Source organism: Phocoena sinus, chromosome 3 (assembly GCF_008692025.1).
Source record: "Phocoena sinus isolate mPhoSin1 chromosome 3, mPhoSin1.pri, whole genome shotgun sequence".
NCBI classification, from domain to species: Eukaryota; Metazoa; Chordata; class Mammalia; order Artiodactyla; family Phocoenidae; genus Phocoena; species Phocoena sinus.
In genome coordinates, this window is record NC_045765.1 from 108,916,940 (window position 1) to 108,935,631 (window position 18,692).

Sequence of the window (18,692 nt, forward strand, 5' to 3'; positions counted from 1 at the left end):
TTGTGGTTGAGCGGGGGCTGCTCTTCGTTGCGGTGCGCGGGCTTCTTATTGTGGTGGCTTCTCTTGTGGAGCACAGGCTCTAGCCACACGGGCTTCAGTACTTGCGGCACACGGGCTCAGTAGTTGTGGCTGGCGGGCTCTAGAGCACAGGCTCAGTAGTTGTGGCACATGGGCTGGTTCCCCCGCAGCATGTGGGATCTTCCCGGACCAGCGCTTGAACCTGTGTCCCCTGCATTGGCAGGTGGATTCTTAACCACTATGCCACCAGGGAAGCCCTATTTCATTCTTTTTAATGGCTGAGTGATATTCCATTGTATATATGTACCGAATCTTCTTTATCCATTCCTCTGTCGATGGACATTTAGGTTGCTTCCATGTCTTGGCTATTGTAAACAGTGCTGCAATGAACATTGGGGTGCATGTATCCTTTTGCACCGTGTTTTTCTTCGGATATATGCCCAGGAGTGGGATTGAAGGATCATATGGTAGTTCTATTTTTAGTTTTTTAAGGAACCTCCATACTGTTCTCTGTAGTGGCTGTGACAGCTTACATTCCCACCAACAGTGTAGGAGGGTTCCCTTCTCTCCACACCCTCTCCAGCATTTGCTGTTTGTGGATTTTTTGATGATGGCCATTTTAACTGGTGTGAGGTGATATCTCATTGTAGTTTTGATTTGCATTTCTCTAATGTCTAGTGATGTTGAACATCTTTTCACATGCCTCTTGGCCATCTGTATGTTTTCTTTGGAGGAATGTCTATTTAGGTCTTCTGCCCATTTTTTGATTGGGTTGTTAAAGCTTTCTTTATGTATCCCACTAGTAAATAAAAGTCTACTCCAGACTGTGTCAAATCAACTGAAAACGCATGCATGGCTTCCCTTCAGTGTAAGAATTTTCAATGCATTGCTATTTCTATTCTACTGTATTTCCAATATCTGTATTGTCTGATTAAGTTTTCCAGTTACTAGACAATGCTCAAGTTTAAGAGTTTTTTTAATCAAAACTACAATGAGATATCATCTCACACCAGTCAGAATGGCCATCATCAAAAAATCTAGAAACAATAAATGCTGGAGAGGGTGTGGAGAAAAGGGAACACTCTTCCACTGCTGGTGGGAATGTGAATTGGTTCAGCCACTATGGAGAACAGGATGGAGGTTCCTTAAAAAACTACAAATAGAACTACCATATGACCCAGCAATCCCACTACTGAGCATATACCCTGAGAAAACCAAAATTCAAAAAGAGTCATGTACCAAAATGTTCATTGCAGCTCTATTTACAATAGCCCGGAGATGGAAACAACCTAAGTGCCCATCATCGGATGAATGGATAAAGAAGATGTGGCACATATATACAATGGAACATTACTCAGCCATAAAAAGAAACGAAATTGAGCTATTTGTAGTGAGATGGATAGACCTAGAGTCTGTCATACAGAGTGAAGTAAGTCAGAAAGAGAAAGACAAATACCGTATGCTAACACATATATATGGAATTTAAGAAAAAAAAATGTCATGAAGAACCTAGGGGTAAGACAGGAATAAAGACACAGACCTACTGGAGAACGGACTTGAGGATATGGGGAGGGGGAAGGGTGAGCTGTGACAGGGCGATAGAGAGGCATGGACATATATACACTAACAAACGTAAGGTAGATATCTAGTGGGAAGCAGCCGCATAGCACAAGGAGATCAGCTCAGTGCTTTGTGATTGCCTGGAGGGGTGGGAGGGAGGGAGACGCAAGAGGGAAGAGATATGGGAACATATGTATATGTATAACTCATTCACTTTGTTATAAAGCAGAAACTAACACACCATTGTAAAGCAATTATACTTCAATAAAGATGTTTTAAAAAAAAGACATAAGGTAAACATTTATCAAGTTTAAGAGTGTTTGCCTAATCTATTCATTACTTCTGTTTCGTTTTATTTATTTATTTTCTTTCTTTATTTATTTTTGTTATTCAGTTTAACTTCCCTCAAGAAAAAATGGTTTCTCACTGCAAAGGGGAATAATAAAATTAAGCCATATAAATCAACATGATGGAAGTCAAACTAATCTGTTGAGCATCAACAGATGGCACATATATGGGAGTAAAATATTCTTGTATAATATTTATAACCCAAACCAAACCACCACTACTACACACAGGAGAGAAGGAAATATTCCAGTAGAATCCTGAAAAGTCCAGAGAAGAGGCACAGTATAAAATCATAGCCCTTAATTATTTGTATAGAAGGGAAAAAACTGTTATCAGCTTAGCAAGGAATTGTTACTTGGGCCAGAACCTTATCCTAGTTATTTTGACTGAAGACATATTTGCTAATGAGAGACACATGTCTAATATGCTAGATAATTATAATTAGCATATATATCCAGAATATCAGAGAGAGAGAACTATAGTTAAAACCCAAGCTGGAAAGTCAGACAACGGGTAACTGAAGAAACACTCCCACCAGCTCCAGGATTATGCTCAATGTTATTGAGAATACTTTGGAATCGGCATTTCTCATAGCAGGGGCATCGTGGTGTCTTTGGGAATTGGGGAAATCCAGTCCAGGATGACAGCAGTGCAGTTCCTATGTAAGCAATGTTTGAGCATGAACAGCAGGGCCCTTATCTAAGCAAGAACAGGCCTCCAGGCATCATTCACAGCCGCTTTAACATCGCTACCCTCCATTTTTCTGGCTCTCAAATTCTCTTACATCAATAGGTCCACTCCACTGTAATCAATATTTTTCATGTTTCACATCAGTGTTAGAGGTTCTAACACTAATTCACTCCCACAGTTATATAAGGAAAGAAAAGCTTTGGAAAGTCATTGTTGACCCAGGTGACACAGCTTTGGTGGGGTAGGGACAGAAACCCACTGGCAAGGGCTGAAAAGAGGAGGAGCTGCATACAGAGGAAGAACAACAAAACCATTTCTCCAAGAAGCCTGGCTCTGCTTTCGAGAGAAGTCAGCAGCTAGAAGAGGATTCAGGGCCAAGGGAGGGGTTTTTTGGTTTGTTTTAAGGTGGGAGAGATTTAAGGAAAATCAAAGAACACAAGAAAAATGTCAAAGTGAGCGGGACAAGGGGAGAGAGGAGGCTCAGGTAAATAGACTGGAACTATACGAGAGAAGTGGAATAATTAACGGAGCAAGAAAATCAGACGGAAGAGTCTGAAGGAGGAGCTCTCCATTGAACCAGAGATGTTCCCCTGGGGTGGACCCCTGCAGTGGGTGAGCCCAGGTGCACATGGGGACAGAATGCCTGCTTTGTGAGTGGAGACACGAGGTCGCACTGCAGTGTAAGCTGATGGTTAAGGAAGGAGACAAGATGAGCATCTGAAGCAAAAATACTGTAAGGAACAGGAAAGATAAATGACAGGTAGAAGTATTAACAAAGGGCTGCAAATAAGACAATCCAAGCCCAACTTTTCTCTAGAAAACAAGTCCTACCACCCAACCAAGTAAACCTTTCACAGTCCACAAACACTACCCTTTTTCTTTTGTGTTGTACTGTTCAAACTCTAAGGGAAAAAATGCCAAAGTCTCTTTCCTAGGGCAAATCTGGAGGCAAAGATCTGACAGAAGTTCATAGTAAAGAAATACAATATCTCAAAAAAACAAAGTCCACATTTTCAGCTTTTTAAATAGTGATAGTTTTACGGTTACCAGAAGAATACAAAATATGGCCTTGGGATTGCTTTGGGCTATAACATCACCACCCATTTCTGATTTTCTAGTCCTGTGGTTTTGCTATGAAACATAAAGCATTTTCAGCTTTTCTATGTAATCACTCTTCTGATTTGTGAGGGATTTTTCCATGCACATTCTACAAAGCGCTGATTTTATGGGGATGATAGGATACACACAGTGTATCCCTCAGTGTTGGACAGATTTTGTATTATACACTTTGCTCTAAATTAAGCCTCTATCCAAGTAAAAAGAATGAGGTTACAAGCATTAGGTGTTTGGGACAATTACCATGGTGTGTGTGTGTGTGTGTGTGTGTGTGTGTGTGTGTGTGTGTGTGTGTGTGTGTGTGTGTGTGTGTATTGGAGGGAGGGGTGAAGAGATTGAGAGGGAAAGAGGGGGAATATGGACAACAGGTCACCTGAGGCACGTGTAATAGGACTATAGATAAAAACAGACCCAAGAGGCTGGATTAGAGCTTTCTTTAGTGGACAAGAGGACAAGCCTTAATTGAAAATCTTAACTGGAGGATTAAGTCTCTCTGCTCATCAAGTTCAGAACTGACAGGGTGAAGGAAAGGACTACGTCAAGCCCTAGCCAAACTAAATGCAACATGAGCTTTATGGAATGGAGGCATATGCCCGATTCCTTTCTCTCTTGCAAATACGCTCCCCATGAAGGAAACCCTAAGAGCCACCTGCCACAGGCACACACCAAAGGGAGGAGAGAGCATTGAGGGAGGGCTCTGAGTTTCAGTTGGAAATGTTGGAAAGCAGGCAAAACATCTCAAACACTGAGACCATGAGGCATAGCTCTGCAGGTGGGCAAAGCCACATACACCCCATGGTGTGCAACACCAGGCACCACATTCCCCATGACTCCAATGTTTCACAAGCCCTCCCCTGACCTCAGCCTTGGTAGAAACCCCGAGCCAGCTCTCCCCTCAGGACACACCTGACTTCTCTAGCAGCCCCTGTTACTCAATCTCCCATACCTGACATACCAAGGGGCAAGGAGACCCATCAGTATTGCACAGTTCCCCACTGCCCCTTCCAGGCAGTCATACCCTCCAATTCCCTGCAGAAGCCCTTCCTGGCCAGTGCTCATCACCCTGCACCACAGACCTGCTCTCATTCATCACATGTCCTCCCAGGGAGTGACACCATCCAAGCTAGGGACCTGAGAGACACGTTAGACACCACCCTGGCCTAATATGGCCCACATCCAGGTGGTCACAAGGTCCTTTGAAGTCTACCCCCTACAACTCTGGAATACTTTCCACCTACCTCTCTTCCCAACTGTCTCAGACCAGGTCCTTCAGGTCTTATGCTTAGGCCAGAATGGGAAGATCCTTGGTACCTCTTGTACACCTGGATCCTCTTCCAGGCCATGTCTACCTTCTAACTTCCGAGGCTTCGTTTGATCAGGGCTCCAGAAGACAAAACGTGGGTAAAAGAGCTGTGGACATTGTCTTGTCAGCCAATGAGCCCTAAAGACCCACAATCAACTGGGTCAGTGTTTTTGGTTGTCCTAATGTCTACAACTAAATCAACCATGATGGACAGATATGGCAAGAGAACAAAGAAATATCAGGCTACTGGAAATGTCCAAAGTTCCATACCCAACCAGCAAACCACTTATAGAACAAGCACGGACTTCACTACTATTAAAATACTCTGGCTTACCTCATCCCGACAAAAACAACACTGAGCCTTGCTAGCAGCTTCCCATGAACCGGGCAGTGCCAGTAATACACAATGAAATGATATGTTAAATGTGCCAGTTTCTAGAAATATAATATCCACCAACTTTGAGCAAAACTGGAGAAAAAGCTTTCTAGACCAGGTCAAATCTTCAAAATGCGAATGTTAATTTCCAAAAAGATGTTTTCCTGGGCCAGATCTAAGGAAGAAAACATGCAATTTGACATGCCAGGAAATGACTTAAAGGTCCTCTGAAGGCAAAGGGGGGCAAGTTAATTCGGCTCTGAGGTACAAAAGCCAGCCTCAAGAATGTGATTTTCATGGCACCAAAGAGAGAACATCCAGTCCAGTACTGAGAAACACCTCAGGAAAAGAGCAGTGACCAAGAGAAGGATTCTGAGCAGTCTCTGTTTCTACGTAGGATCTGCAGCTCAGAAAAGAACTAGTCTCAGGTTAAAACAGTCATCAGTCCATCAAAAGCTCAGACTTAAAAAGAGGGATCAATAAACCCATAATTATTGAGCATTTTCTACTCAAAAGGCAGTAATACCGAAGTAATGCCATCAGACTGTCCTCTAAAGGTAAAATGTTCAGTCAATCAACCAGTTGTTTAATAAGCACAATGCCAAGCAAAAACGGCTGACAAATCCTTTCTCTGAATGAGCTTCATTAACTTTCTGGCTCTGCTAATATATGAACAAAGTCAGGATGAATTTCACAGACCAACAAGTTTATACCGAAAACTTGACTCAGTGAAACGTAAATGAAGACGTTATTGTCTTCTGTGATTTAGAAAACAAAAATTTAAGAAGAATCTCAGTGTAATAAGTCAAATATAAGAACTCAGGTATAAGGCAGTCAAATTAAAAGGAAGTCATCAAAGAACCCAGGCCTGGACCTCAAGTTAAGGGAAGAGCAATTCTCATGTACCAAAAGTCAGGACCTCAAGAAAAAAGATCAATTATTAACCAAATCTTCAAATCTAAAAGAGAAGAGAATTTTTACCATTCAATTACCTAAACCACTAAAGTGGTTTCTAAAACATTTGTTTCCTGACAAGATCGTGTGAGCCCTGGACTGATCAGTCAACACCAAATTGCTACTGACCTACTTCCACATACATGACAAAGTTTTCTTGGTATACCAAAAAAACCCCTTACTTGAAATTTTACCATTTTAAAGTAATTCATACTCTATTTGGTTCACCACAATATTTGCTTGGCAACTACAAATGCATTTAGGCTACTAATGGTACTTGGCTCTTCTGGAAAGAAAAAAAAAAATGGGCAAATACACGTATTTTAAATTATTTACTTCAATTGTAATAACTTTATTATACTTTACCTTCATTCTTTCTTTCTTTCTTTCCTTCCTTCCTCCCCTCCTTTAGACAATGAATCACCCCAAATTGAGGAGGTGGTCTCTGAGAGCAAGATTTATGATTTTTCCCCCTTTACCTCTTTTTGTGAACGTGTATGTGTATGCTTCTGTGTAAGATTTTCTCTGTATAGCTTTGCTTCCAACATTTGTCCTAAGGTTCTATCCGTCCCTTTTTTTTTTCTAAATATTTTTTAATTCAATAACTATATTATACTTTATTTTATTTTTACTGTATCTTCTTTCTTTTTTCCTTCTTTCCCTCCTTCCTTCCTTCCTTCCTCCCTCCCTCCCTCCCTCCTTTCTTTCCTTCTTTGCTTCTTTCTTCCTTCCTTCCTTTCCTCCTTTCCTTCTTTCTTTCCTCATACTTCTACTAATTCTCTCTACATTTTCTCCTTTTTTCCCTCCTTCCTTCCTTCCTTCCTCCCTCCCTCCCTCCCTCCTTTCTTTCCTTCTTTCTTCCTTCCTTCCTTTGCTCCTTTCCTTCTTTCTTTCCTCATACTTCTACTAATTCTCTCTACATTTTCTCCTTCTTTCCCTCCTTCCTTCCTTCCTTCCTCCCTCCCTCCTTTCTTTCCTTCTTTGCTTCTTTCTTCCTTCCTTCCTTTCCTCCTTTCCTTCTTTCTTTCCTCATACTTCTACTAATTCTCTCTACATTTTCTCCTTCTTTCCCTCCTTCCTTCCTTCCTTCCTCCCTCCCTCCCTCCCTCCTTTCTTTCCTTCTTTGCTTCTTTCTTCCTTCCTTCCTTCCTTTCCTCCTTTCCTTCTTTCTTTCCTCATACTTCTACTAATTCTCTCTACTTTTTCTCCCTTTTATTCTGAGCCGTGTGGATGAAAGGCTCTTGGTGCTCCAGCCCAGGAGTCAGGGCTCTGCCTCTGAGGTAGGAGAGCCAACTTCAGGACACTGGTCAACAAGAGACCTCCCAGCTCCACATAATATTAAACGGTGGAAATCTCCCAGAGACCTCCATCTTAACACCAGCACCCAGCTTCACTCAACGACCAGCAAGCCACAGTGCTGGACAACCTATGCCAAACAACTAGCAAAACAGGAACACAACCCCACCCATTAGCAGAGAGGCTGCCAAAAATCCTAAGGCCACAGACACCCCAAAACACACTACCAGACGTGAACCTGCCCACTAGAGAGACAAGATCCAGCCTCATCCAGCACAACACAGGCACTAGTCCCCTCCACCAGGAAGCCTACACAACCCGCTGAAACAACCTTAGCCACTGGAGACAGACATCAAAAACAACGGGAACTACGAACGTGCAGCCTGCAAAAAGGAGACCCCAAACACAGGAAGATAAGCAAAATGAGAAGACAGAAAAACACACAGCAGATGAAGGAGCAAGATAAAAACCCACCAGACCTAACAAATGAAGAGGAAATAGGCAATCTACCTGAAAAAGAATTCAGAATAATGATAGTAAGGATGATCCGAAATCTTGGAAGTAGAATGGACAAAATGCAAGAAACAGTTAACAAGGACCTAGAAGACATAAAGATGAAACAAGCAACGATGAACAACGCAATAAATGAAATTAAAAGTACTCTAGATAGGATCAATAGCAGAATAACTGAGGCAGAAGAACGGATAAGTGACCTGGAAGATAAAGTAGTGGAAATAACTACTGCAGAGCAGAATAAAGAAAAAAGAACGAAAAGAACTGAGGACAGTCTCAGAGACCTCTGGGACAACATGAAACGCACCAACATTCGAATTATAGGGGTTCCAGAAGAAGAAGAAAAAAAGAAAGGGACTGAGAAAATATTTGAAGAGATTATAGTTGAAAACTTCCCTAATATGGGAAAGGAAATAGTTAATCAAGTCCAGGAAGCACAGAGAGTCCCATACAGGATAAATCCAAGGAGAAATACGCCAAGACACATATTAATCAAACTGTCAAAATTTAAATACAAAGAAAGCATATTAAAAGCAGCAAGGGAAAAACAACAAATAACACACAAGGGAATCCCCTTAAGGTTAACAGCTGATCTCTCAGCAGAAACCCTACAAGCCAGAAGGGAGTGGCAGGACATACTGAAAGTGATGAAGGAGAATAACCTGCAACCAAGACTACTTTACCCAGCAAGGATCTCATTCAGATTTGATGGAGAAATTAAAACCTTTACAGACAAGCAAAAGCTGAGAGAGTTCAGCACCACCAAACCAGCTTTACAACAAATGCTAAAGGAACTTCTCTAGGCAAGAAACACAAGAGAAGGAAACGACCTATAATAACAAACCCAAAACAATAGAGAAAATGGGAAAAGGAACATACATATCGATAATTACCTTAAATGTAAATGGACTAAATGCTCCCACCAAAAGACACAGATTGGCTGAATGGATACAAAAACAAGACCCTTATATGTGCTGTCTACAAGAGACCCACTTCAGACCTAGAGACACATACAGACTGAAAGTAAGGGGATGGAAAAAGATATTCCATGCAAATGGAAACCAAAAGAAAGCTGGAGTAGCAATTCTCATATCAGACAAAATAGACTTTAAAATAAGGACTATTAAAAGGGACAAAGAAGGACACTACATAATGATCAAGGGATCGATCCAAGAAGAAGATATAACAATTGTAAATATTTATGCACCCAGCATAGGAGCACCTCAATACATAAGGCAAATACTAACAACCATAAAAGGGGAGATCGACAGTAACACATTCATAGTAGGAGACTTTAACACCCCACTTTCACCCATGGACAGATCATCCAAAACGAAAATAAATAAGGAAACACAAGCTTTAAATGATACATTAAACAAGATGGACTTAATTGATATTTATAGGACACTCCATCCAAAAACAACAGAATACACATTTTTCTCAAGTGCTCATGGAACATTCTCCAGGATAGATCATATCTTGGGTCACAAATCAAGCCTTGGTAAATTTAAGAAAACTGAAATTGTATCAAGTATCTTTTCTGACCACAACGCCATGAGACTAGATATCAATTACAGGAAAAGACCTGTAAAAAATACAAACACACGGAGGCTAAACAATACACTACTTAATAATGAAGTGATCACTGAAGAAATCAAAGAGGAAATAAAAAAATACCTAGAAACAAATGACAATGGAGACACAATGACCCAAAACCTATGGGATGCAGCAAAAGCAGTTCTAAGGGGGAAGTTTATAGCAATACAAGCCCACGTTAAGAAGCAGGAAACATCTCGAATAAACAACCTAACCTTGCACCTCAAGCAATTAGAGAAAGAAGAACAAAAAAACCCCAAAGCTAGCAGAAGGAAAGAAATCATAAAAATCAGATCAGCAATAAATGAAAAAGAAACGAAGGAAACGATAGCAAAGATCAATAAAACTAAAAGCTGGTTCTTTGAGAAGATAAACAAAATAGATAAACCACTAGCCAGACTCATCAAGAAAAAAAAGGAGAAGACTCAAATCAATAGAATTAGAAATGAAAAAGGAGAAGTAACAACTGACACTGCAGAAATAAAAAAAATCATGAGAGATTACTACAAGCAACTCTATGCCAATAAAATGGACAATCTGGAAGAAATGGACAAATTCTTAGAAATGCACAACCTGACAAGACTGAATCAGGAAGAAATAGAAAATATGAACAGACCAATCACAAGCACTGAAATTGAAACTGTGATTAAAAATCTTCCAACAAACAAAAGCCCAGGACCAGATGGCTTCACAGGTGAATTCTATCAAACGTTTAGAGAAGAGCTAACACCTATCCTTCTCAAACTCTTCCAAAATATAGCAGAGGGAGGAACACTCCCAAATTCCTTCTACGAGGCCACCATCACCTTGATACCAAAACCAGACAAGGATGTCACAAAGAAAGAAAACTACAGGCCAATATCACTGATGAACATAGATGCAAAAATCCTCAACAAAATACTAGCAAACAGAATCCAACAGCATATTAAAAGGATCATACACCATGATCAAGTGGGGTTTATTCCAGGAATGCAAGGATTCTTCAATATACGCAAATCTATCAATGTGATGAACCATATTAACAAATTGAAGGAGAAAAACCATATGATCATCTCAACAGATGCAGAGAAAGCTTTCGACAAAATTCAACACCCATTTATGATAAAAACCCTCCAGAAAGTAGGCATAGAGGGAACTTTCCTCAACATAATAAAGGCCATATATGACAACCCCACAGCAAACATCATCCTCAATGGTGAAAAACTGAAAGCATTTCTACTAAGATCAGGAACAAGACAAGGTTGCCCACTCTCACCACTCTTATTCAACATAGTTTTGGACGTTTTAGCCACAGCAATCAGAGAAGAAAAGGAAATAAAAGGAATCCAAATCGGAAAAGAAGAAGTAAAGCTGTCACTGTTTGCAGATGACATGATACTATACATAGAGAATCCTAAAGATGCTACCAGAAAACTACTAGAGCTAATCAATGAATTTGGTAAAGTAGCAGGATACAAAATTAATGCACAGAAATCTCTGGCATTCCTATATACTAATGATGAAAAATCTGAAAGTGAAATCAAGAAAACACTCCCATTTACCATTGCAACAAAAAGAATAAAATATCTAGGAATAAACCTACCTAAGGAGACGAAAGACCTGTATGTAGAAAACTATAAGACACTGATGAAAGAAATTAAAGACGATACAAATAGATGGAGAGATATACCATGTTCTTGGATGGGAAGAATCAACATTGTGAAAATGACTCTACTACCCAAAGCAATCTACAGATTCAATGCAATCCCTATCAAACTACCACTGGCATTTTTCACAGAACTAGAACAAAAAATTTCGCAATTTGTATGGAAACACAAAAGACCCCGAATAGCCAAAGCAATCTTGAGAATGAAAAAAGGAGCTCGAGGAATCAGGCTCCCTGACTTCAGACTATACTACAAAGCAACAGTAATCAAGACAGTATGGTACTGGCACAAAAACAGAAAGATAGATCAGTGGAACAGGATAGAAAGCCCAGAGATAAACCCACGCACATATGGACACCTTATCTTTGATAAAGGAGGCAGGAATGTACAGTGGAGAAAGGACAGCCTCTTCAATAAATGGTGCTGGGAAAACTGGACAGGTACATGTAAAAGTATGAGATTAGATCACTCCCTAACACCATACACAAAAATAAGCTCAAAATGGATTAAAGACCTAAATGTAAGGCCAGAAACTATCAAACTCTTAGAGGAAAACATAGGAAGAACACTCTATGACATAAATCACAGCAAGATCCTTTCTGACCCACCTCCTAGAGTAATGGAAATAAAAACAAAAATAAACAAATGGGACCTAATGAAACTTCAAAGCTTTTGCACAGCAAAGGAAACCATAATCAAGACCAAAAGACAATCCTCAGAATGGGAGAAAACATTTGCAAATGAAGCAACTGACAAAGGATTAATCTCCAAAATTTACAAGCAGCTCATGCAGTTCAATAACAAACAACCCCATCCAAAAATGGGCAGAAGACCTAAATAGACATTTCTCCAAAGAAGATATACAGAATGCCAAAAAACACATGAAAGAATGCTCAACATCATTAATCATTAGAGAAATGCAAATCAAAACTACAATGAGATATCATCTCACACCAGTCAGAATGGCCATCATCAAAAAATCTAGAAACAATAAATGCTGGAGAGGGTGTGGAGAAAAGGGGACACTCTTGCACTGCTGGTAGGAATGTGAATTGGTTCAGCCACTATGGAGAACAGGATGGAGGTTCCTTAAAAAACTACAAATAGAATTACCATATGACCCAGCAATCCCACTACTGGGCATATACCCTGAGAAAACCAAATTTCAAAAAGAGTCATGTACCAAAATGTTCATTGCAGCTCTATTAACAATAGCCCGGAGATGGAAACAACCTAAGCGCCCATCATCGGATGAATGGATAAAGAAGATGTGGCACATCTACACAATGGAATATTACTCAGCCTTAAAAAGAAATGAAATTGAGCTATTTGTAATGAGATGGATAGACCTAGAGTCTGTCATACAGAGTGAAGTAAGTCAGAAAGAAAAAGACAAATACCGTATGCTAACACATATATATGGAATTTAAGGGAAAAAAATGTCATGAAGAACCTAGGGGTAAGACAGGAATAAAGACGCAGACCTACTGGAGAACGGACTTGAGGATATGGGGAGGGGGAAGGGTGAGTTTGTCAGGGCGAGAGAGAGTCATGGACATATACACACTAACAAACGTAGTAAGGTAGATAGCTAGGGGGAAGCAGCCGCATGGCACAGGGATATTAGCTCGGTGCCTTGTGACAGCCTGGAGGGGTGGGATTGGGAGAGTGGGAGGGAGGGAGACGCAAGAGGGAAGACATATGGGAACATATGTATATGTATAGCTGATTCACTTTGTTATAAAGCAGAAACTAACACACTATTGTAAAGCAATTATACCCCAATAAAGATGTTTAAAAGAAAAAAAAAATTATTTACTTCATTTTAACTCCCAGGTAAAAAGGAATAGAAGTGGTCACAACGATTGTATCTGGAAATGACCCAAGGGCTCTACGTGGCCAACTTGATACTTCTTTCACCTTTGAAGACCTGACTTTTCTTTCTACAGTGAGTCAGTCTGCATTAGTCCTAAGTCTGAGCAAAACTCTCAGCCAGAGACACTGAGAGTGAAGACAGCTGAACGGTGTGCCTGGATCATGATGGTGGCAAGCTGCACTGGGGCCCACCGTGGAGAGCAGCATTTGGTCGCCAACCCTGTGCATCTCAGAGAAATATTTTGCAGGGGAGGAAAGAAAAGGAAATGAAATCTTTTGCAAATAACACCTACTCTCAACCCTGACCTGACATTAATCCATTTTCATCTTTGAATTAGAGGAAGAGAAAAAGAAACAGAACAGGGAAAGATGGAAGAGAAGAAGAGATAATAATGAAGAACGTTACAATACAGAACACTGGTTAAAGGTTCTGGAGTCAGAGAGACCTCAGTTTGATCCCAGTCCTACCATTTAACAACTTTGTGTTAGACTTGGCCACTCTGCTTAAGCATCATGAATCTTCGTTTTCTCATCTGTAAAACGGAATTAATAATACCCTACTGGGTAGTTGTGAGGGATAAAAAAAGAAAGATAAGTATGTAAAGCATTTAGCATGCTGCTTGCCACAGAGCAAGGTGGTCAATATACAGTAGCTGAAGAAAGAAGAGGGGAGAGGATAGGAGGGGAGAGGAAAAAAGTCTCCAGGGCTCAAAGAACAGCCTAAACTCGGGACACCTTACGTGCTTTATAGTCGATCTGAAAACATTTCCTAATGACTACATAATTAGCACTGTGCTTCATTCAGCAATGAATGTGTCCTCACCCTCCTCCTCCCATGGTACATACAGTCCAGCCCAGGAAACAGAAATCACACACGTGAAATATGTAAAAATTAACCTCCGTTGTACTAAGTTGTTAAATATTCCACATGTAGTAAAGCAAGCGCTAAGGCCACTTGGAGCGGGGGGCCAGTGAGCACTGGCTTGCGGGGGGCAAGTGTCCGGGAGTGGGTGTCAGAGACAGACGTGAAGAGACTTATAGGAGAAGGTGGGGGAGGCATGTCTGGCAAAGAAAAAGCCTGAGTTTTGCCACTGAAACACTGAGGATGCAAGCAGGGAGTCATGGAGTGAGGAGAGCCTGGGTTAGGGCAGGGAGAGGCAAAAAGCAGCAAGTTTGGGAGCCATTCAAAGCAAAAATGGACAGGACTTTGGAATTGAATATGAAAAATAAAAAAGAGGGGTCTGCCTGCATCTCTTTTGGATTCTTCATTCTCGTTTGAGGCCAAGAGTGCTCATTTCCACCTTCCTGGTATTTTTTAGGAGGAAGACAAAGCACACTCTTCTCTTTGCCTAGATGGCGGTTGGTGTCCCCTTTCTCGATAACCAGGCTGCACAGGGCAAGGTTTACAAATGCAGGCTCAGCTGGGTCCGTATCCCAGCTCTGCCACTCACTAGCTGTGTGGTCTCAGGCAAGCAAGCTAAGCTCCCAGGCCTCAGTTTCCTTATCTGTGAAAGAGAGGGTAATTCTGATACATCTCTCACAGACTGTTGAGAGTATAAGTGAATCAAAACATTTAACATTTTCATCCTCATTTGTCAGAGGATAAAGCTGAGGCACAGGGCTTCCCTGGTGGCACAGTGGTTGAGAGTCCGCCTGCCGATGCAGGGGACACGGGTTCGTGCCCCGGTCCGGGAAGACCCCACATGCTGCGGAGCGGCTGGGCCCGTGAGCCATGGCCGCTGAGCCTGCCCGTCCGGAGCCTGTGCTCCGCAACGAGAGAGGCCGCAACAATGAGAGGCCCGCGTACCTCAAAAAAAAAAAAACATTTAACAAATTCCTTAATTCAGGAAAACTTAGAACAGTGCCTGGCACAGAGGCACAAATCCTATGTTCAGTAATTATCATTATTATTGTTTTATCGTTTACCTTAATCTTTAGCCAGAATATATCCACAAGAAGTGCAAAGAATCATCTCACACATGACTAAGGAGGAGGAACCAACGGGAAACCCATCTTGGAATTGCAAGTTCATCCAAAACTACCGCTGATGGTGAAACCCCCAGGCAAGACTCAGACAATCCACTGTCACATAGAGGATTTGTGCACATACCTGGCTTGGTGAATGGCCTCCATCCACTCTTTACCATCCTGCTCCTCCTCACAGCGCAGCTCTAGTGGTTTCTGACCTTCGTGGCCAAAAAGAACAGTAAAGTAATACTGGAAAGAAAAACAAGCAAAGTAATGTTTTATTTTTCAGGCATTACAGCATAACAACATGACATTTCCCTACAAAGGCTATCTGTTTACAAAATGCAGCAGCATTACATAAATCATATTTCAAAGTGTAATGACACTCCCAGCCCACTTGGCAATGACCTTCTACCTAGAAGATACCATAGGATGCATCTTAACATCCCTCAGTAAGATTCAACTCACAATATCTCAGATACAGAAAAGGTATTTGATAAAATTCTACACAAACACACGATTAGAATTCTTTGCAAACTCCAAAGTGAAATTTCTGAACCTGATAAAGGATATCAAGCAGAAACTTACTACAAACATTTTAGCTAATGGTGAACTATTACAAGCAACCCTTCTAAAATCAAAAATAAGAAAAAATGGCGATTATCACCACTTGTATTTACGAATTCTGTCTGGAGGGCAGCACTGAAAAATAAAGGAAAAAAGAAATGGAAAACAAGGGGGAAAAGTCATTTTGCACAGATGATGTGTCTACATTAAAAATTCATTGAAAAACTATTAAATAAGAACATCCCTCAAAATTGTTGAATATAAAATCAATACACGAAAATTTATTGCACTTTGATACAATATCAACAAATAGGAAACAATTTTGAAAACACAGCATTTGCAATAGCAAAGAAATATAAATGACGAACCTAAGAAAATAAGTTTATCACCTCTAAAGAGTAAATTAATCTATAATTTCAATGTATTCTAATAAAATTACCAATAGGTTTTCTTTGGGTGGAATTTGACAAAAGTGAATCTAGAATCTGAGCTAGGAACAGGAGAAGCTGTCACTTTAAACCAGTCTATTTGAGGCTAGACATATTAATACCAAACTGAGACTGTCTGGGAAGGAAATATGACTGGAGAACTTTTGATTTTATGAGAATTATCAGCAAATACACTGGGCCTGCTCAAGACTTCATCCTGGGGCACAAAAAGGACCAGCCCCACATAGCTGCTCTGAGACAGAAAACCAAAGAAAAAACCTGAGTTTTTTCTGTTGTCCCAACTTCCCACCCTACCCCCAAATTTCTCTTTATTCAATGTGACTGTTACATACTCATTTTCTTCAAATGAATTAAAAACCTTCAGGACAAAAGCTGTTAGTCTATAAAAAACATTGAATCACTATGATATACACCAAAACTAACATAATATTGTAAATCAACCATAACTTCAATTAAAAAAACCTTCAGGACAATAATCCTAGAGATAAATTCTTAAAGATCCTAGAATTTTTGGCACATTTTTACAAAAAAGGAAAAAAACTGGCTAAGAGACCTCGTGTTACTTGTGCATAAACCATCAGCCAACAGAGGACATGTCTGTGAGATAATCCACCGCACTTCCCCAAGGACAGTCCTTAGCCCCGTAAATGACAAGCTGTCTTTAATTCTTAAACCTCTCGAACAGCCAGAGGACTAAATGCTATGAACTAGGGGGAAATAATCTGATGAAAAGGCCACTAAGAATGGGAAGAATTGACTTTAGCACTGTATTCAATAAAGCTCCATTTAAATTTGAGAGGAAAGGAGTTGAAACTCAACAAAATAACAGATCAGTGGCTTAAAGGGCAATCCTATAAGTGATGGCATTTCAGCAACAGCTGGTTACCAGCCAAAGGCCAGATGCCCCGTCCAGGAAGAGGAAACATTTAATGAACCTGATATTGAAAGGCTGCAACCAGCACCTCAACAGCAGCTGCTGCTCGGGAACCCAATTAAAAGCCACCTTTAAAAGACAGCAAGGTAATTATATTAGCAGAGTACATCCAAAGGTTAGACTATGTCTCAGGCGTGACAATGATGGAAAAAGTTTTGAGAAGTACAGGTTACGTTTCCAGGAGTTCAAATTCAGCTCAACCACAAATACTCAAACACTGCCTCTACATGTACCTGCAAATTATTCAACTTAAACCATTCATCAAAAAGTTTTCTTTGTGTATTCTGGCCTCATTCTGATATGAACTCAGTATACCATGGATCTATGTGTCAGACCTGGGGCTTTAGGGGTCCCCTTGGGGATCAAAAGCATCAGTAGACACCCTTGATGGTACTCTGTGACCTCTGACCTGCCCCACTGCAGGAAACTAGGAGGGGAAGTTCCAAAGTACTGGGTCATCGTGAAGTGCAAGGAAGAATTAAAACAGTGATGACCTTGTTTATGTCTTTAAATTCAACATCTACAATGGCAGTGAGCGTCCCTTCTTTTTCTCCTTGGATAGGTTCACCTATTCCCAAATATATTTCTCCAGGCAGATGCTCTCCCAGTGCCCGCCCCCATATTTGTGCCATTAGCCAGCATTTCAATCAAGTCTAAACCTGAACTCACTCATTACCTTCCCTCCCTCCCTCCTACCTCCTAATGCTCCTCCTTGTACCTGCTGCCCTCGCAGCTATTCCTTCTCCACTTGTGTTTTCTCTGTCAAGTACGTCTTTGTCCAACAACTGTCCCAGCTAGGAACCCCAAAGCCACCCTCAACTTCTCCCTCTTATCACCCACATTGGGTGTCACCAATGCTCCCTCCTAAGACTCTCTTCTGGCTTTTATTATCCCTCACCTAGATTACTGTAACAGCTTTATCACAGATGAAAATGACAGATATGACAACTTTGAAATACTTTCCAACTGAGACTGCTTTATCTTATAGCCGGTCTCTCTCCTTCGTTACATCTCAGCTGCTATTAGAGCCCAAAGTGGGAGGTTAATGGCCTCTCTGGAAGTAGGACTGGATGACCTAGGGGAGGTCCCAGTGAGTTGCGAACACAAGAAGAAATGTGGAAGAGAAGTAGTGGTGGATGTGGGTAAGAAAGTGGAAGGCAGCAGAGACACATATGGTACAGCTTCTCCCCACTTGAGCCTAAAATCTCAGAGAAGGTTGAGGACCTAGAAGGGTTGATGACAAAGCCAAAAGCCGAGGAACTTCCATACCACTTTCCTTTTGGAGCAACAGAGGATGTCATCTCACACGATGTTCTCTTGCCCCACTCCCACCCTCACGACAACGTGGGGTGGTGACCCCATGGGTAATGACCGTATCATGTAAATCAGTAAAACTGTGTCACAGCACTTAGGTAAAGACAGGGCCTAAGTTTTGAGTTTAGCTATACAGAGCCCCCCGAGTAGTCAAGTGGTGTGATGTCCC

The 18,692-nt window shown here is 41.0% G+C and overlaps 1 protein-coding gene across 2 annotated transcripts in view; it reads right to left on the reverse strand.

Moving 5' to 3' along the window:
- Positions 1-18,692, reverse strand: part of RASGRF2 (Ras protein specific guanine nucleotide releasing factor 2) — a 240,941-nt gene that overhangs the window by 164,484 nt on the left and 57,765 nt on the right. For both annotated transcript variants that reach the window (XM_032628373.1, XM_032628372.1), the window contains exon 2: positions 15,402-15,508. In XM_032628373.1, the coding sequence (XP_032484264.1) occupies positions 15,402-15,508 (107 nt within the window). The remainder of the gene's footprint in view (positions 1-15,401; positions 15,509-18,692) is intronic.